Source organism: Pteropus alecto, unplaced genomic scaffold (genome assembly GCF_000325575.1).
Source record: "Pteropus alecto unplaced genomic scaffold, ASM32557v1 scaffold45, whole genome shotgun sequence".
In the NCBI taxonomy this organism is placed as follows: domain Eukaryota; kingdom Metazoa; phylum Chordata; class Mammalia; order Chiroptera; family Pteropodidae; genus Pteropus; species Pteropus alecto.
The window spans coordinates 23,299,449-23,320,350 of NW_006442491.1; the positions used below are offsets into that span (position 1 = coordinate 23,299,449).

A 20,902-nucleotide genomic window follows, 5' to 3' on the forward strand; every position below is an offset into this window, starting at 1 on the left:
TGAATTGAAACTTGTTTACCCTGCTCCTGATATTTAAGATTTCATGTCTCAAGAATACGCCTTTTTCATACCATAGTCAGAACATTTTGTCATTTTTCACTTACACTGTTGTCACTGCCCTCCCTGCCCCGAAACTCTGTGTCCCTTTATCACACTTCTGCCAGATTAAGCTTTCTAAAATGTACCTATCCGGTACCCTCCTCTCCTTTTCTTAACATTTTGTGGCTTCTCCACATCTGTGACATGGAACCCAGATTCCCTGACAGCACACCTAGGGCTTGCCATGACCTGTGCCTGCCTGCCTCTTCTCAGTTGTCTTCCACCACTGGCCATTCGAAATGATTTCTAGTTTCCCGAGTGGCGTGCTCTTACAAGCCTTCTGTGCCTTTGCACATGCTGTTTGCCAGTGTCATCGCTCTCCCTTCTCTGCCTGGCAGATGCTCATTCTTCAGACTCAGTCTGACGTCACCTTCCATTTGACACCATCACTGACGTCTCTCGAATAAAGTTAATTATCTCCACCTCCTTGGACTTAATTTCCACTGCCTTAGACTTTTGAAATTATTTGTATTTACCTGTCCTTCAATTGCTTAAAGATAGGGAGCTTATAATTCTGAGCAGCTAGTACAGTGCATGCTGCACGAAGGCACATTTCCTTTCAAACTCAGTAGATGGTTTGAATGTCATGTGTGAATATCTTTGGACTATTTTGATTTATCCTGCAGCAGAGGGAATAAGGGTAGGAATATTCCAATGCATTCTTTATATTTGAGGATGGCACTAAGTAAGATAACCAGCTATCTCAGTTTACCCAGGATGTGCTACTTTCAGTGCTAAAAATGGAACACTCTCATGTAAACCAGAATGACCTTTGGATTCAAGGGTGAAAAAACAAATCACCTTTTTTTTTCTTGAAAATAGTTTATCTTTTCTAATTCTTCAACCTTTGATATTGAGGTAACGCTTCATACAGAATTGAATGTATTACCTTTTGTGCTTATCTTTCTGACCATAAGGTGTTCATTTTATTATTAGCTCTCCTAATTGTTAGCAGGTGTTTAAGAGTCCCTGTAGATAGACCATTTGTAATAATTATCTCATTGGTGGACATTTAAATTTTTTTCTTTATCTTTATTCCATGTTAAAGAGTACTATAATAAATACAGTTTTAAAATTGTTATTATTAAAGACTAGAACATCCCCATGAAATGCCTCATGTGGAAACCTCTTTCGTTCGCAGAGAGAAGAAGATCTCCCGGAGCAGTGCCCTGAAGGTGCTGGACCACGCCATGATTGGACCCGAGGGCACAGACAACTGTCATAAGTTTGTCGACATTCTTGGTTTACGGACCATCTTTCCCCTCTTTATGAAGTCTCCCAGGAAGATCAAGAAAGTGGGAACCACTGAGAAGGAACATGAAGGTAGGAGTCACTGGGAAAGTCAGCCTAATTTAGCTACCTTCGGAGAAATGGGGGACATGAGAGCTCCTTTGAAAAACTCTGATGTGCAGTCGAAGGGTAGACTCTTACACTACCTTTCTCTTTTCTATCCTTTTATTTTTCTGTGCGTGGAAAAGCAACCCAGAGATCTCAGATCACTGATGGCCTTCGTTGCACTGGTTCTCCGCTTGCTTGAATCCTAGTGGTTCTATATCCTTCTGGCCTGTTAATAAGTCTGTGTGTGAGGGTTTTGTTTTCTTCACTGTAATTTGCAGCAAGGTGTCTCTCTGATGGAAGACCCTTTTGAAAAGAGTAATGAGGTGGCAACACATGTCACTTCCAGAGTGGTGCTTTCATGTATTTCCGCATTAAAGTATGATTCAGCGAACATCAGGAATTGCCAAAATAAACTATTTACAGCCCAGATTCCCCTTTTTATGTTTCTCCTCCCTGATGGTGCATACTCCCAGCAAAATGCTGCCATGAATTGCGATGCCGTAACCAGAGTAGTTACTGCCAAGCCAATCTCTTCCTGCTATTGTCTAGTGGCCTGCTGCATCCCTCCCCCCAATAAATAGCCGCAGTGCAATCTGGAAGGCCAGGGATTTACGAGCATTGACAGTTCCGCTGGAGGCTAACAGACACTTGCACCAGGGAATTTACATGGTTGGATGGTTATTTCAGAGTGTGGGGAGAGGGCAAAGAGGTGGGTGAGGAGCTGGTATCTATGAGAGAGGACGAGAAACTGAGTTGATTGGCTGATTAATTTGGTCGTCTGGTCAAAAGTGAACGTTTGTCCCATGGTTTGGGTGACGTTTTTTGTTAGTGGTTGATAGAATTGGCGTAGGTATCTGCAGGATCGTCTGCATTCCTCACCTTCCTAGATAAAAGTTTCACTTCTCCAACTGACTTGGCTTAGCATCTTCCAACTGGAGTGGCTGAAGAGAGAGCTTCATGGCTTGTCTTCTGTGGTCATCTGCAGTGATATCTTCTCTGATCAGATTAACTCTTCAGAGACAGCAGAAAGTCTGGGAAGGGAGGAACTGGCAGGGCAGAGGACTGTGACCTAGAGATCTGAGAACAAATAAGAGGATTCAAGTCGCCTCAAATTAGATATTGACCAATCACCATCTGTAAACATGTTCACCCTGCTGCTGATCTCTTTTTTTCCCTCAGTAGAAATTCAGCAAAATGAGGCCATGGGAGTGGGAATAGATGGTCTTAGAGATCTAAGAGAGAAAAATTTGGAGACAGTCACCGTTCCTTAAAAACCTGCCCCAGTCCTAGTACTGCTGTGTTATGGGCTGTCTTATTTAGGCCTCACAACCTGTGAAGTAGATAGTGATACCTTTGGTTTTTTTTTTAAGATGAGGCAATCAACAGAGAAAGGAACCGAGCTATGGTTCTGCAGCTAACTGTGACTTTAGACCTTTCCTTTAACTTCTCTGGACTGCATTTTCCTCCCTGATCTATATAATGAGGAAGCTAGTGAACTAGAAGCTTTGATAGCTATACCTTAAGATCCTGAGGCACAGGCCCTATTGTCAAAGCTTTGTCCTGTAATCCAGGAAATTCCTCAAGGACTATGCTGTGGCCGACCTGCTGGGTTTGAGAGAGAGAGACTGGATGCCACGTCCTGAGCATGCTTGAAGAAAGTGGAGGAAAGCGGCCCCCTTAGCTGGCTCTTGCTCTGTGTGTATAGTACTGAGAGGAGGAGAAGTGACAGATTCAGTGAGCAGCTGTTTTCCTTCTGAAAAATGTGCCCGGTGGCGTGCCGGTAACAGTACATTTGCTCTAGAGTACCCACATTAGGGTTTTGATAACATTATATTAGTGAGGGCAATGGCTTGGTAAGACAGCTCCTGGAAGGCATGTTTGGACTCTAATGGCTGGTGAGGAAGAGCTCTGCATCCTGAGTGCACTAGCACCCAGAGAAAAGAAGTGAACTCCAGGGAGAAAATTCTGCTCTGGGCCTCTTCTCACCCCTGCTAGCTGCTGCCGCTCATGGCAGACTGGCCCTCGCGCCATGAAGGTAGGGTGAGAAAGAAGGCAGAGCAGGGTAGGGTACATCGTGCAAGATTTCTTTGACCTGTCCTCTGAGTTACTGTGTGTGTGCTGGCCTGCGTGACGCGAGTGGACCAACTTTGTGTGCCAAGCTAGAGCACAGGAGCCTCAGACCAGGAGGAGTATTTACACACGTGCCCAGGTCATTCCTGCCCCCAGGCTTCCATCTGTAATGGTTTTCTTCGTCTGCCTGGCTACCTTTTAGTTATCTATCCTTCAGGTCCTTAGTTTCGATGTCACTTTCTCAGGGAGGCATATCATGAGCCCCTGGACTGGAATAGAGCCTTCTATTAAATGGACTTTTGGTCCGGGGATTTTGCTTTTATAGCCTTTAATATTACGCAACCAACAGCCTTGTCACCTCTGAGTCCCAGGGCCCAGCTTGGTGCTTGGCATGTGGTAGATGCACGGTAAATGTTTATTGACTGCATGAATGAAGTTCCCCAAAAAACTGCTAATTGAGGACAAACATGGTTCTGGGGCTCTCCTCAGAACCCTACAAGGTTAACATCAATACAGTTGACTTCAGTTCAGATTGATGGTTGTCAGTCATACACCTGGGGTGACTTTCAACCACATGATTTGGAAGCAGAAGCCTCCCCTTTAGAGATGCATCCTTAAGAGCCATGTTGTAGATGGAACTTCCTTTCAGTGAGGCCACCCAAGGACAAGCTTCTTTCAGTAATCCAGTAACTCCTAACTAGGCATTATAGGCTGAGAATCAGCTTGCCAGTCCAAAAGCTCCGGGGGGCTGCCTGTACTTTTCCATTTTTTTCTTGTCAAACCTCAGGGGCTTGTCACATGTCAGAGTTAGCCTCCTTTAAGTTTATCCTGGTCCAGTCTCAGCCCTTATCACATCTCAGGACCTTCCCCAGACTCTTGTGGTAGCAGCATAGCCTAGCGTGGTACTGATGGATCCACTGCTTATCAACCATGTGATCTTGGGCAAATTCCTAAATCCTCTGATCCTCCCTCAGTTGTCCCATTTGTAAAATAGTGAGGCTAGATCTACCACATAGGGTGGTTGTGAGGGTCAGGTGAGATGACATGTATGCTTAGCATATATCCCAGAATAGAGTAGACACATTAAGAAGTATAAGTTATTTCTACCAGACCTGTCTCCAGTTCTGCTCACCATGGCCTTAGTCACATGTACCCATCCTTCTACGAGGTTACTGGGAGGGCCAGGCAAAGACTGCTCAGGGGGAGAACTAGAAGAGTATGGGTTTTATTTATGCTAAATAGCGGGGTGGCATAAAAGCAGCTGTGTTCCCAAAGCCAACAAAAGGGGTTTCGAGAGGAGAACTTTTCAATTAAGGTGCATCTAGAGAGGAGAGAAGAAGCAAAAACTGCCCTTATAACCTAGAATTGCTGGTAATTTAGTTCCTCTTTTGTGAGTTGGGGTGGAGAAGGAAAAGAATTATTGTAATTGAAATCCGTTCAGGTTTGCATAATAAAACCTTCAGAAATAGATCAGGGGAGGCACTCAGCTTGGGGGATGGGTTGGAAAGAAGTAATTTGCCCTAGTGTGCAATGATTGGCTGCCTCCTTGGTTTTTTAAAGAATAGCACTGTATATATTGTCTCCTTGGTATTAACTGCTTCTGAATAGGAGGGGAGAAAAAAAGGGCTGGGATCCAGAAATGGCATTTGACCTTTACTTCGTGTCTCTTTTTTTACATTCTTATTAAAATAGGTCCAATTTTTCTTGTATTGCTTCATTAGGTAGGTGAGTTATTGAGTTTGTAGCAGTTCTAGTTAATTGCACTGTTTTAACATGGTTCCCCTGGAGGCTATTATGCGCTTTAAGGGGATGAGCTACCAAGCAGTGTGTAGGTGTGTGGTGTGCATGCTGGGCATATGCACACATTTTACCTTATCAGCAGTGACAGCAGTTGATAACAGGTCAGTGCTTTAAAGAATACCTTTCTGCCATCTGCAAAGAAGTGTGATTCTGGTGGGCTCCCGTGTCAGGAAGCGTGTAGCTGGTTGCCTCCTGCTTCTTGGACCCCTAATGGTGCAGAAGTGCCTACCAGAGCTCCTACCACCTACAACACTGGAAGAGGGAAATGGCAAAATCTTTTCTGCAGGCAGAAAAGAGGGGAGTTTAGCCAACACAGGCAAGAAGGAAACATTTTTAAAGTCTCCATGGTGGACTGTGGTAATGATACGGCATTGTGTGGGGTCTGCTTTTATTGGGGGCTCCTGCTATGTTCAGAATTTAACAAAAGTCCTAGTAGGTGACAGGTCCCAAGAGAAAGGGAACAAAATAGAATGCCTGTCCTGGGGGAAGCCTCTCTTTCCCAGTGTCCCATCCTTTTGCGGGGTGGTGGGGGGCAACTATCTGTAAAATGTTTTTTTCCCCTTTCCTTAAACTGTAAATTCATTGAGGGCTGGGAGTGCTCTGCCCCCATTCTTTTTTCCTCCACATACTCTTCTTAGGTGATCTCATCTACTACCTGCAGCCTTAACCTCTGTCTCTTTGCCATCGATTCCCAAATCTTCAGCCTTGTCTCTCTCTCGAGCTCTAGTCAGCATGGCTAATTAACCAGCAAACAAGCCCACCAGATACTCAGACTCGACTCTTTCAAAACCATACTCATTCCTTCATTGCCCAAGTTTCTCTGTCTCCCTACCCTGGCAAATGTCGTCACTCTCCACTCCACACCCAGGGCAAAAATCAGCACACCGTGCTTAATTCTGATATTCCTCACATGTAATCAGTCTTAAGTCCTAATAATTTCACCTTATAAAAAAGCTCTTGGATCAGTCCTGTTCGTTGCCACTGACCGCCCTCATTGCCTCTCCTGAGCTATCACAGTAGCCTTAATAAGTCTCTCTGCTCTAGTCTTCCAATTTTCCTGTCCCCTCAAAATCTGTCCCGCATGCCACCACCCAGATTAGAGAGGCACTCCCAGCCCTCAATGAATTTACAGTTTAAGGAAAGGGGAAAAAACATTTTACAGATAGTTACCCACCCCCCGCCCGCCCCGCAAAAAAAATTAGCAAGTACAATGATATACCAGACAAGAGTACTTAATTATTAAAGGGAATAAGAGAACAGGAATGCTTGAAGAAGACCCTTCTGATAAAAGGGAGATGATGATACAGCTTAAAACAAAGGGCGCTGGAATTTCAGCCTCGCAGTTCATTTGTTATTACCTATATTCAGCATGTAGAAGAGTGTCTTCTCACGACTGATCGCACTTGAGCCTTACAGCAACCGCACAAGGCTGATATTTCTCATTCTGGAGATGGGGAGATTGTAACACTCAAGGAGATCATGGCTTCAAGTCATACAGTGGGTGAGCAGCTAAACTGAGACTTAGACTCTCAGCTTCTGATCACAGATCTCACACTTGTTTCACAAGGTTATGCCGTTGGTATTTGCTCTTCTGGGCCCAAGCAAACTGGCTTACTCTTCTTTGGATCAAAAATTCTTGCTCAGAAGGCCTTAGCTCTAATCTTGGTGCTTTGATCCAGGGCAGTTCATCAAGGTGGTGGGGACTCTTATTTATCTTTTCAAATTACACAAGTTATTAGGAGCAAAATGACTTGGTGAAATTGTCGTTAAGCATTTCTGGTGCCTGTCACAGTGCTGGTGCGTGGTAGATGCTCAGTAAGTATTGGTTGAATGAATAAATGCATTGATTTAATTCCTTTATACCATCTACAGTCAAGATGGAGACACGTGCCTATAGCTAAGAGCATCATAGAATTCAAAGGACTCTTCTTAACCATGGTAATCAGTTTACGATTCTCCCAGAAGGCACAGCGTCTGTCCCATAGTAATGTTCAATACATATTTGTTTATTTATCTATTAGAATAGGATTAATACCTACCTTCTTGGATTATTGTGAGAATTATTATTGTGAGATGATTTATGCAAGTCTAACATAATATGGGGATTAGATAAATGTTCGTTTATTATGAATCATTATTTTAATGCTGAGTCCAGACATCATACTATACTAAATGTTATACTAGAGGTAGTGAAAATGCAGACTTCTAGGTATTCTAGGAAGGTGTAAGAGATGACATTTGAGTATTCCTTAAAAGATAAATAGTATTTCATTTTTATACAAGTAAGGAGAGTGGCAGAGGGGACAGACAGTAGGTGCTAAGGCATGTATAACAATCACTGTGGTATGGGTGATTAAGAACATGGGTTTTGGATGAAGACAAGACTTGGGTTGGTGTCTTGGTCCTGTCATTTATTAGCTGTGTGACTTTGCGAAAGTTGTTTAACCTCTCTTAGCCTGTATTTCCTCAGTTGTAAAATTGAGATAATAATGGAATCTCTTTCATAAGGGTGTGCTATATGGGGATTAAATGAAAAGATACAATAAAGTGCTTATTAGCATGGTGCCTGCTTCATTGATATTAGTGGCTGTGATGAGGATGGGTTTCTTATTTGTGTTCCTCTTCTTTCTATTCTGTTGGTGATTTTAGAAGTGCTCACCTGAAGAAATGATTTCCTTCCCTGAAACTGCCAGTCATAGAGGTGGACTGTAAACATGCCAGTCCTTTGTGGAATGTAAGACAAAAAGCTTCCCCAGAGAGGACAGACCACAGAGGCTCAGGTCCCCACTTCTCCATATCACCAGTAAACAGATGATTTAAAGATTTTCTCCACCCCTTTTTGTATTCCCCAAGGTTAAAAATCACAAAGGGTTGGTTAGAGTGGTCAGAACAATGAGCAAGTACAGAGAGCACAGTATTTAATTTTAAGAACAGCATTCAGTTATGTACTAACGCACTTTATGTTAACCAGGGATGGAAATGTCTTGCTGTTGCTTTTTGTTGCTATTTGAAAACTTATAATTGAAGAGTTTCTGGATCAGTTCCTTTTCTCTCCCTCCAGCTGCTTGTCTTATTCCTGACCTTGGATGACAAAATGTAGGGATGCTGACATAACAGTGTGTTTGGATTTGGGAGTTCCTCTCATCAGGCTTGAGGGATTGATTTTGAGTGTTGCACATCTAGCTTCCTAACTGGTTCCAGTTGTATTAAGAATTTACCCTCAGGCCTTTCTTTTTCAAGTAGAACGACACAGTTGTTTGTCCACGAGGAAGACACTGAAACCTGTTACTCTCTTTTGTGAGGAGGAGGGCAAAACAGGCTAATGGCCAGCTCATATTTACTGGGCATCTACTGAAATACTCAGGGCTTTACAAGTGTACCTACTTTATGAATTAGGCATTTTCATCTTTTTTTTTTTTTTTAACAGATAAATCTCAGAGTTTGTTAATTACCAAATGCCTTTTAGCAAATGAGTGATGGAAGCAGAATTTAAGCCTTGGTCTGCTTCTAAAGCTTCTTCCAACACCAGGTTGGCTCCACTGATCTTCTGGTTGGTATCCAGAGGCAGCACAGAGTCGTGGAAGGAGGATTGTCTTCACAGACAGACAGACCTGGCTTCGAATCCCAGCTTTACCCCACACTAGCTGACGGCCTTGAGCGTGTTATCCTCTCGGGACCTTGAATTTCTCTTCAGTCAACAAGCCCGATAAAATCTTTCTTAAAGAGTCGTGTGAAGAAAAATGATCATGAGCATCCTACGTAGTCTCTAGTGTGTGGACATTCAGTAAATAGTAATAAAATTACTGCATATCTGCCTCTTTTCAAAAATAGTCATCTCGACCTCTTCCAGTTTTTATGTTTACATGTAAGATCAAATACCTTGTCTTTTGTGGGTGTGAAGCCCGCTTGTGGACTAGGACTTCATGTGCAGTAGGCTGGGTTATAACAAGAGAGATAGGGCAGCCACTAGTTATCATGATGGCCTATTAACCTGGACCTGTAGTTATAATCCAGGTTATGCTAGCCCTGTTAAAATTCATTACTTCTTGAATGAGGTACCAGACCCTTCTATTTTCAGTTTGATGCTCTTGCAGAGAGTTTATGTCTATGGATAAGAGCCCGAAAGGTACGTAGGTCAATGAGTCTTCATTTATTTTTTTATTAAGCAAATCACTAACCCCTCCTTTCTGCCAGGCTTGAAGATGTAGATGGAAGGTGAACAAGCTCACAGCCCAGCAAAGGAGAAATAGAAACTTGTATTTATATGACAAGGTAAAAATGAAAGGCGAACGAGCTCACAGCCTAACTAGGGAGACAGACATAGAAACCTGCATTTATATTACAAGGTAAAAAGGTAAAAGAAAGTGTGAAATACTGTGGGAGCACGGAGGAGGGGTTCCTAACCTAGCCTGGGCGGTGAGAGAGCAGGTGGAGATTAGAAACAGCTCCGCCTTAGACGCGTGGCTCTAAGCCAAACCTTACACATAAGTTAGCCAGGTGCAGGAATGTCAAGTGAAGAAAATAGCATGTGGAAAATAAAAGTCGGGAGGGACAGACTGCAGTGAGCCTTAAACTTAGCTCCCATCAGAGTCATCTGGGATCTTGTTTAAAATGTAGTTGTGTCAGAGTTTCCGGTTCTACCAGTCTGCATAATGTTGGTGGATCTGTATTTTATTAAGCTTCCTTTGAGACCCTGCAGAGCCGTTGTGAGAACTGACTGAGTTAACATATGGACGACGCTCAGGACAGTACCTGGAACATAGTAAGCATTCATTAATGCTAGTAGTTATTGCTGTTTTTACACTTATTATGTTACTCAAAAAAGGACTCCCCCAAATTTTTACAGGTCATAGGTATAGTACTAATTTTAGTTATTTTGGCTTTTTTGGCTAATTTAGAACAAATTGAATTTTGATATTGAGGGCCTGGGTGGAGAGTATGAAAGTGAAACATTTATCACTTCTTTTTTTTCTTCTGTGTTTTTCATTTTGCCAGGTAGAAACTTGGTTCTTTAGTGACGGCATTAGCTGAATTCTTATTTTGGATATAGAATTTTCTGCCGGTACATTTATTATTTTGTCAATATGACTGTTAGTTTTCATTTATAATCTTGATTAAATTTTATAGAACTAGTTTAGTATGCAGTGTGTCTTCTTTATGGAATCAAAACCTAGCTCCCATCAGAGTCAGGAATGTAGGAGCAACAGTAGAGAAATAGCCAAATCTTTTTAGGTTATTTCTCCACCATTTTTAGGTGATGCCAAAATGAGAGAAAAAAAACTTAGAGGTTCGGCAGTAATTAACTGTGGGCCATTGTATGTTAAAATTCAACATATAATCTTTACTGGGATATGCTTCCTAATGTTCCCACTTGGGGGCTTTTTTTTTTTTTTTTCCCTGAGCACTCTGATAGGCTTTTACATTCCTTATCTCATTTCATCTAATCCTTGCAATAACCCCATGAGCCATGTGTCATCGCCCACATTTTACATGTGAGAACACGGGCGTAGAGAAGTTGTCATTTTCTGAAGATCACATAGCTAGTACACGATCTTACTAGGATTTAAGCCCAGGAGTTTGCCACAGTTTCTCTCTTTCCTCTCCCTCTTTCTTCTCCCCTCTTCCTCCTCCTCATAAATCAGGGTTGTTGCTCCCCTGTAGTGGGCCTACTTTCAGCTGCTTGGTATCTTTTTCTGTTCAGTTTCTTTAAGTTACCGTAAGCGGCTCTAGCTCCGGTACTGCATAACTAACCTCCAGCTCCGCATCTGAACATTTCACCCCGCCACACTTTGTTCACTTCTCCTTGGCTTCCACCTCTAGGGTGTATTTGCCCACTGATAGCCATTTCTCTCCTCTCGGCCTCTCATACCTGAAGCTCAGCACTGCCTCAGCCTTCACTTTCTGTCCTAAACGCTCTCATCGGGTTACCTCGCGGTCGCCTGCCTTCAGTTAAACTCTTCACTCAGCTCTACAGCCTGTTTTCTCCCCCCGTTGGTCCCCTCTTGAGAATGAGACAAAAATCTATAATTTTCGACCTTGACTGATCATTATCACTTGAAGAGCTTTGACAAAAATACACACGCCTGGACCCCACCTCCAGAAATTCCGAGGACATGGACTCGGAGCATCTGTATTTTTAGAAGGCTCCAGATCCCGTTGCTTAGCTGGTGTTGAGAACCACTGGCCACAATGCTCATAACACAAGCCTTGGTAAGCATCCTTATTACTTTCTCTCTGTGCGAAGGGAAGATCTTGACATGGTGGGTCTTTCGGGGAGGCTTGTTAAAAATAGCTTTATTGCTTTTTTTGAATATGAATAAAATAATGTAGAAAATTTAAGTACGTTTAAAATGATGGTGGGAAAGGAAAAATCACACCCAATCTCACCTCCCAGGGTTAATTACTGAAAACATAGGGGCACTATCCATTCAAACATCTGTATTAGGGGTGGGAGTTGTGTATGTGTGCATATAATTTTGTGTAAATGGAATATGCTCTTTTGTAGCCTGCTGTTTTTACTCACTCTGTCTTGGATATATTTGTTAGGGGTGAGTCTTTTTAATACATTTAGGAAGCTACACTGCTTCTATAAGGCAGGATAGAGTTCAAATTAAATGATTAGGTCGTGAAGGTGACGGCATTTGGAAAGATGTTCTGTGCTTGGATAGTGCTGTTGGCTCCTCCAAGTATTGCGAATATGCTGGGACTTCAGGATGGTAAGGAAGTGAGGTACGGACTGAAGGCTGGCGTGCCTAAGTTCATTTGGTTATAGTATAAGGGGAAGTGAAGATGCCTTTCAGTGGTTTTTTAAAAAATGTCTGAGTATTTGAATGTTGGCATCTCAACAGTAGATGTAATGTGGAAGGGGATAAACTGAAAATAAACTTGTATACATTTCACCGCTCAGAAAGAATACAATTACATGCGTGAGATGTTTGTTAGTGTCCACTTTCCTGGACTCTTGTGATAGTGGATGTGATTTTTATATGCAGCAGCCTGCAGGTTGCTGAGGAAACGTTCTGCGTATTTAATCATGTTGCAGTCATACTTGTCGTATTTGCTTGGTTTTTTTATGGTAAGAACATGTTTTGGCTTGCTTTTTTTACTCAGATCGATTTTGCTTGTGGGTGTCCAGGTGCCGATGAGCTGTAATTGGCATAAGAAGGAGGTTAGAAAGACGTTGAATGTTCTTTTCTGGTAGCCAAACAACGGATTCCCAAGCAGAAATTATTTTCAGGTATCAGATTCAAGAGAAGCAGCTCATTTCTCTTTTAGATGCGGGACTATTTAAGAGTATGTGCTTTGGGATGGGGCAGTCACCACTGGGGATGGGGTTGCAGGACCTTGCTGTGAGCTGTCATGGGGGTGGTTTTCTGTGTCCAAGCACCTTTGTGAGAGTCATAGCTTTAAATTCCTTAAGTGGCCTAGTAGAAAGGAGACCCGGCTGGTGTTAGAAGATTTGGATTTGTGTTACTGTCATAACTTAAGCTCAGGCTCTGTGACTGAACAAGTCATTTGCTCTTTCCAAACCTCTTTCTCCGCCTTTGAGATGGAGACAATATTTCACAGTGTGAGAATTGAATAAGATAATGTATGGGGAAAGTGCTTTGTATACTGTAAAATTATGCACATGTATAATATGGTGGTGGTATGTATTACATTTAGTGTTTTTCCCCTGTCTCTTACACATTCCTTACCTTTTTTTTTTTTTTTTTGGTAACACTTTTCCTTGTCCCTGGCTCCAAAGTAGAAAGAAAATGTTAATATATATGTTCCCTATTTGCTTCAGGGTTAATTTATTTTATAATAAATTAAACCTATCATTTTGATTATCACTAAAAAATATGCCTACAGCTTTCTTAAATGTATTGATTACTACTAGATCATGTCTCCATTAAATATGCCTGCTAGCTGGCAAACTTGTGGAACAGCAGTGTTTGTCAGCCAGTCAAGGTTATTGTTGATGATGACGGTGGCGATAGTGTCTCACATTTATTAAGTATTTGCTGTGTTCCAGTATAGACATGATGTCATTATCCCTAACATCAGCTCTATGTGGAGTATCATTGCCTGTTTTATTACTGAGGAAACAGCCCCAAAGAAGTTAAGTACTTTCTCAAATCATGCTCACCGTTTAAATTAACGTCTGCCAGCACTTAAAGCCCATTTTCTTGATACGGTGCTTCAGTCTTTTAAGGAGGCATCTGAAAACCAAAAAGTTACATGACTTTTGAATCACCAAAATGACAATCCAGTAATGTTAGTTGTTTCTAGAAATAAAATAGGAAATTTCATAATGACATAGCAGGGCAGAAAAACTCCATTACCAAGTTTTTTGTTGTTTGGTAATGTGAGATGTGAATTTTTTTTTTTTTATAACTCCAATCTAAATTTTTAAATACTGAACCTTGTTAGAACAGTTTTTTTTTTATATAGTTGACCCGTGAATAACATGGGTTTGGACTGCACGGATCCACTTATACATGGAGTTATTTCAGTAAATACTGTAAATGTATTTTTCTCCTCTTTACGATCTTCTGAATAACATTTTATTTAGCTTGCTTTATTGTAAGAATACAATATGTAATGTATTAATCTGCAAAATGTGTGTTAATTGACTGTTTATGTTATCAGTAAGGCTTCTGGTCAACAGTAGGCTATTAGTAGTTAAGTTTGGAGGAATCAATAAGTATACATGGATTTTTGACTGTGCAGGGGGTGGGTGGCCCTAACCCCTGCATTGTTCAAGGGTCAGCTGTAAATTTTATGCTGTTAGATATGTTTTTCTAAGCTATAAGCTTGGCATGGTTCTTAATAGTGGTAGTGGGAAAAGCACAGCCTTTCAGAACATGCAGAATTGAGTTCAAATCCCAGTTTACACCAGCTAGGTAACCCTGGGCCGGTTTAGTTAGCTTCACTGGTCCCAGTCTTCTCATCTATAACAGTGCTCGGTGTTTATATTGCAGACAAATCACCTGAGGATCTTTTAAATCGCAGATTCTGCTTTGGTGAGTCTGAGGTGAGGCTTGAAATTTTGTATTTCTAACCAGCTCCCAGGTGACACTGCTGCTGCTGGTCCTCTGACCACACTCGGAGTAACAGGGATCTACATAACAGGATATCGATGTGGCATGTAGTAGGTACTTAACAACTGTGAGCCTTCTTCTTCTTCCTTTCTGACACACCTGGGGGATGCCCTTTATTTAAGAAGTGGATCTGGAAATATGTATTCCCAGCATGTCTTATCTCTCTTAAAAGTCCCAGGCTGCAGAAGGCATTTCACAAATAATGAGTTCAGGATTAAGCTTTAAAATGAGAGATGCCCACATCTGAACACAGCCTGCTGATATAGGAACAATCATCTTAAGTTCACCCAGAACTAGCCATCATTTAGGTAGTCTCTGTGAAAACCTTTGTCTGTAAGGTGGCCTAAAGAAAACCTCATCTGACCTCTTCCTCGAGTTCATTTACTCTTCAGTTCTTTAGCCAATATTTGTGGAACACCTAATGATGCCAGGCAAGGTGTTAGACCTTGGGAGACACACGAACCACCTCAGCCCCCGCCTGAAAGTACAGAGACAACACACAAATGGTTACAATACAATACATCAGAGATTGTAAAGGAGGTTGGTTTAAGTTGCAATGGGAAGCAATGAAGGAGGAAAAAGGCTTCCAATGCACTTCGGAGAGCCTTGGAAGTCTTCCTTGAGGAGATTAGAAAGACTAGAAAGATTGAAAGTGAGTTAGAATGTTCTGACTGGACAAGAAAAGGAATCTTTCTACACCCCTCCCCGACTCATCGAGAACCACAGACAGAGAAAGGGACGAATTTTATAGCCGTTAAGAACTGAGAGGACTGTTCTCGGTAGACAGTTGGGGCAACTGAGTCCCAGAGAGTACCTTTCTGATTGTCACTGTGTTTATTAGTATCATTCTGGAGAATAAAATCTGTATTTTCGGATCCCTGTGCCAGTGTGTGTTCCACTCTACCACACAGAGTTTCTAGGAGCTCCCAGGGTGCTGTCAGAGGCTTCCTGGGAGCAGGAGGAATTCCCGAGTCTCTGGTGAGGGTGTCTCACTGAGGAGGGAAAGTCATTTGGCCAGGCCGAGGGCAGTTCTCGAACACAATTACCAACAAGGATACACTGCCGCCCATCTGCAGCCATGCCCGGCGTCTGCCAAGGCTGCTACCAGTCCCCTTTACCTAGTATTTATGATGAAGCAGCCTAGGGAATTCTTTCTTTTGGAAATGCATTTTGGAGTCCATAGTGATAGACAAGTAAGATTTGTTTTATAGAAATTACTTTGAAGTCAATTTTTGCCAGAAACCATCTTTTTTATAAAGCAAAGGGACTTTGGCATTTCCATTTATAGCTTTGTTCATAATGGGCTCTCTGGTTATTTCTCACAACCCGGTTTGCTAAGCAATACCCTGGAAATTCAAGTTCTTGTAAGTCGAGTTCACCACTAGAAAGGCAGATTTGGGGCCATGGAAAGAAAGCTGGCCTTGAGAGTCAGATCAGTCTCTGGCTCTTACTAGCTCTCAGAACTTGGGTAAAACACTTATCCTCCCTTGGCCTTATTTTTTTCTCATCTGTAAAATGGGGAGAATAATTTACTCCAACGGTGATCATGAATGTTGAGAAAGGGTATATGAAGCACCTAGCACAGTAGTTTGGCATATAACACTAATACAAATGTTTTTTTTTTTTCTTTTAATAAAGACTCACCAAGTAAGGCACGTAGATCTCTTAGGCACTTAGACCTTTATGTGTGCAATTGTACAACGATTGCACTGGATATATTGGAAAGATTAGCTTGGGAGAAAAGGATGATGGCAGAGTACTTCGTATATTTGCCAATCGGTGATTATATCTTGCTAGTAAAACAGAGCATGGAATCATTCTTCACAAATGCAGTGTGTTTTTTAGGATTAACCAGGTTCTTTTATCTCCTCCTGATTACGAGGCTGATCCTGTTAGAACATGATCCCGGAGCATTTTCACAGAGATGACTGCATGTTTCTCCAGTAGTTACTGTGTGTGCAAGACTACAGAGTGGCTTAGTTCATTAATCTCAAACCAGAAATGAAAGAACTATGTTAGGGCAGCACTGAAATGCCTTCTGTCCTTTCACTCCGCCATGTCACTGCTGGCCGATGGAAGAAGGGGGAAGAAGTCAGACTTCAAGAAAATGAGCAGAAGGCCTCCTTGAGTCTGCAAGCAGGTTTTTCTGGTTTCTTTGGAAATTGGCCGGAGCCCTGGAGTCTGGAGGAAGAGTGCGTGGAGCTCAACAGTTGGTGATTCTGCAGCAGTTTAAAGGCGGACTTTGCTGCTGAATGTGGGCAGAATGGGAGGAGGAGACCGTGGCTGTGTGAAGCGGCAGAGCTGGTGAATGAGATGAAAGGAGGGAAGAGGCAGGTTTAGATCATTCCTGGAACAGCCTGGAAACAGGCTTTTCTTTTTTCTCTAGACTGAATTTTTAATCTAAAATGGGCATCCAGGGATGGCTTTCAGGGGAGTGCGGAGTTACCTCTCTTGCTTTGGGTCTGTGATGATCGGCTCTCCCGCGCCAAGGCAGGTCGATACTTGGAAAGTGGGAAATTGGAATAGCAATGAAAGCACTGACGACGGGGAGAATGTGGGAAAATCTGTGGGTAACCTTGGGCGTATCTCGATCCAGGGAGTACTGTGTCATGCTGTGACAGGGTTCTGTTTTGCTTCCCTAATCTTTTAGGACTATTGGAGACTACAATCAGCTAATCATTGAAAAGAACCCTTTAAAAAAATAAAATCATGGTACAAATATTCATGGTGATTGTCTCATTTTAGGATCTGAAGACTTTTTATGGTTTTTTTGTTGTTGTTGTTGGATGTAGATAGCACAAGGAATGGTATATAATGTGTATTTCAACCCCTGAGAAAGAGCTTGTAGCCTACATAGTCGGTTTAATTTAGGTGAAATACTCCCAACAGTGATATACTATAGGAAAGTAAGCTAACCAGCCTCACCTGATGGACAGCCGTCTTCATCAAAGGGACTCAGTGAAGGACTCAGTCTGGTGGTCAGAAACCCTGTGTCTGGGTTGTCTCATACCAGTTCTTCAAAATTTTGCCAGGTGTGGGAGCTGGTAATGTGTGTACTGGTGGTAGCAAGGCAGAGATTAAACAGGTGCTGAAGCTCCAGGCATTTGTTTCTCTCATTATGATAGGATAAGGGTTAATAACAAAAAAAGAAGCTGTATCAGTTCTTCCAGCCAGGTTCTCCAGAATATAATGGAGAAATGTTTGAAGGAGACCTTTGAGACAGTGAATAAAAAGAAGGTAATGTGTCTTTTTGCTAACATTTACTCCTGTTTCTAGGACTTACCCTACTGGGATGTGTGGCAGGTCCAAAAATGAGTGAGACTGTACACTCTCAGGACACGCAGTCGCTCTTTGGACTTCTAGAAGAGAATTTACTGAATTGAGTATATGAGTTAAGAATTCCAGTTGATTGCTAGTAACAGAGACTGGAAACAGCAGTCGTTTAAGCAGAATAGAACACATAGAAATTTATTTCTCTCACACGTAAAACAAGTCCAGAGGTCCACAGAACCGGACTGGTGGCTTCGAGTGTCGTCAGCAGCTCGGGTTCCTTCTGTCATTCTATTCTGCCACCATTATCATGGGACCAGGGATGTTTGTTTGCTTGTTAATGTACCCCAAGGACCTATAAAAGTGTCTTGCTTCAGTTTTCAAGATTGCCTCATAGTCTCAGATGGCTACTAGAGTTCCGTTATTATGTCTATATTCCAAACAGCAGGAAAACAAAATGGGGAGGGGGCAGAGCAGAAGGGGACATATGCCCTCCTGGAAGTTCCAAATATCAGTTCATCTTAAATCTCTGACCTGAAGTTAGTCACATGGTCATACCTAGGTGTAGGTCATGCCTATAAGGGAAGCTGCATTTTTTTTTTTTTAAGCTAGGCACAAATAAATATGAATTCTATTCGTAAGAAATAAGGAGAAATTGGATAGGCAACTGGCAGTCTCATCTAGTCAAGATGCTGCCACTTGGTATAGAATCTCTCTCTCTCTCTCTTGGGCAGAGTTTGGCTAGGCTTTCTTAAAGTTCTCAAAGTCACTGGTGCCCAGTTCATTCTTCATGGTGCTTCCCAGAACCAGCATCTTTCCCCAGTCCACACTGGAGTGATGGGGTTGGTTATATTGACAAAGCATATTGTAGGAGCCATAAAAAACTATAAATCAGAGTCATTTTCCACTGGAGATGATGTGTACACACATGGCAGCTACTTAAAGCTTCATGGGTCTCTCCTTCAATGCATCTGAGATATGGGCCAGGTATATGAACACTTGACGCTTTCAGCTCAAGCCCTGAGAGGGGATGTTAGATGCCACATCAGTCATTCTGTTCTTTTTTCCTCTGAGCCCTCGGAGAATAGTCGTGTAGCACAAAGAAGCATTTCTTGAACATACATATTCCTTTCTTGCTGCAAGGTACATTTTCCCACAAATACAGGGCTGTGAACTAGTTAAGATAGCACTTAAACACTTTTTAAAATCCACAGTACTCCTGGAACTCTGAAAGGAGGGAAAGAAATCCCATGGGAACTGTGAAAATAAGTCAACTAGAAGCAACACCTATCATATTGCTTTGCATCCAGTAGGTGCTTAGACAGTGTTTGTGAAATCTCATTGCAACTGAAAATTGAGAGTACTGAATTAATTTTGGCTATATTTCAGGTTAAATGGGTTTCAATGGGCCTATTTCAGTGGAAAATACATTGAGAATTTCAAACAACAGACATATTAAAAACTACTTTTGGAAAAAAAATAGCCTTTAGAATCTCATCATTTATAGTCCAAGTTCACATCTCTCACTTTTTTTTCTAGCCTTCTTCCTCTCAACATTATCTTAAGAAAATTTTCAAACGTAGAGAAAAGTCAAAAGAACTGTACTGCAAGTGCTTATAGACCCACCATCTAGACTGTACAGTTAACATTTTACTATATCTACTTTGTTGCTCTCTTACCCATCCATTTTATTTTTTAATGCAGGAAGTAAGTTGTAGACATCAGTACACTTCACCCTTAAACGTTTCAGCATGAATGTCATTAATCAAGAGTTCAATTTTTAAAAAATAAAATTTCATAGAGTGAAATGCACAGATCTCGAGTATACTGTTTGATGAATTTGGACAAATACATGCTCTGTCAAGGTGAGAACACTACCCCCAGCCCAGAAAGTTATCCTCACGCCCTTTGCTAGTCAGGCCATTCCCCCGCCTCACAAAGGTATCCACTGTTCTGAGCTTTTCACCATAGGTAGGTTAGCCCCATCTAGAACCTCGTATCAGTGGATTCCTGTAGTATATTATTCTCTTTGGGGATAAAGCTTTCACTCTGCATTCTATTTTTGAGATTCATCCATGTTGTTGTATGCATCAGTAGTTTGTTCCTTTTTATTGCTGAGTAGTTTTCCATGGTGTGGATGTATTTTTCCTGTTGACAAACTGTTTTAAATTTTTGGCCATTATGAATAGAGTTGCTATGAACATTCTCGTACAAGTCTTTGTAGTCATGTGTTTTCATTATCTCTTAAGTAAATACCTAGGCGTGGAAATGCCGGGTCATTTAGCAGTTGTTTACATATTTTTTTTGATAACTAGAATCTTATCATTGACTTGAGAGAGGACCTTAGAAATCATCCAGGCCACTTCTCTTTTTTTTTTTATGGACAGGGATATTGAGGCCCAGAGAGAGATAAGAGATCCATTTATTCACATAAAATATTTTTCTTAAAGTTTAACTCTACTCTGGTGTTCTTTATGTTATACTTCCCTTTATCCCCTGGGAAATGGGCAAGGAAACTGGGCTAAATCTTTCTGAAAGATCATGAACTATTTCAGTTTTTGTTTAGGGAGAATTCACTGTTAGATATACCAAAATGCAATGTATTGTGTTTGTTACAATCTGGATGTGGTTCTGCTTCTCCAGTATACATTCCTGTCAGTCTCCCAGGATAATTTTTCTGGAACACAAATCTGATCTTGCTGCCTTTTCTGTATCATCTCTTCCATAGGTCCTGTAGGATAAAGTCCACCAGACTCTTTGGTTGAGTGTGCAAGGTTCTTATTTACTTCCATTTCCATCCTACCTCTTCTTCCATCCGATCTCTCATCCCCTGTAGCCTTTCCTATGTAGTGCTCCTTCACATCTACAAGCCTTTAAACCTCTTGTGTTTGGTCTGGAATGCTATTCCCACTTCGTCTCTCTGATAAATTCCTCCTCATTATTCAGAATTTGGCTCATCCAGACTCGGGAGTCAGTTATTCATACACATGTGCATGCATGCACGCGCGCGCGCACACACACACACACACACACACACAGATACACACCTCTTACAGCTAACTCTTACCATGGTGTTTGGTTAGGATGTCAAATTTAGTATTGGTTTAACTGGCACAGGACTGAATACTGAGGGTACGGAGATGAATAAGATGGGGGCCCTGCCTTTGAGGAGCTTACCATCTTACCATATGTAAATTAGGGAGGTTCGTTGAGCAGAGCGGTTTCAGGCCTGTATGGTA

At 41.8% G+C, this 20,902-nt stretch overlaps 1 protein-coding gene across 1 annotated transcript in view; it reads left to right on the forward strand.

The window, feature by feature from the left end:
- CTNNBL1 (catenin beta like 1) overlaps positions 1-20,902 on the forward strand; it is a 139,085-nt gene that overhangs the window by 82,100 nt on the left and 36,083 nt on the right. Inside the window, exon 11 of the mRNA XM_006921801.2 lies at positions 1,241-1,422. Coding sequence (XP_006921863.1) covers positions 1,241-1,422 — 182 coding nt within the window. The remainder of the gene's footprint in view (positions 1-1,240; positions 1,423-20,902) is intronic.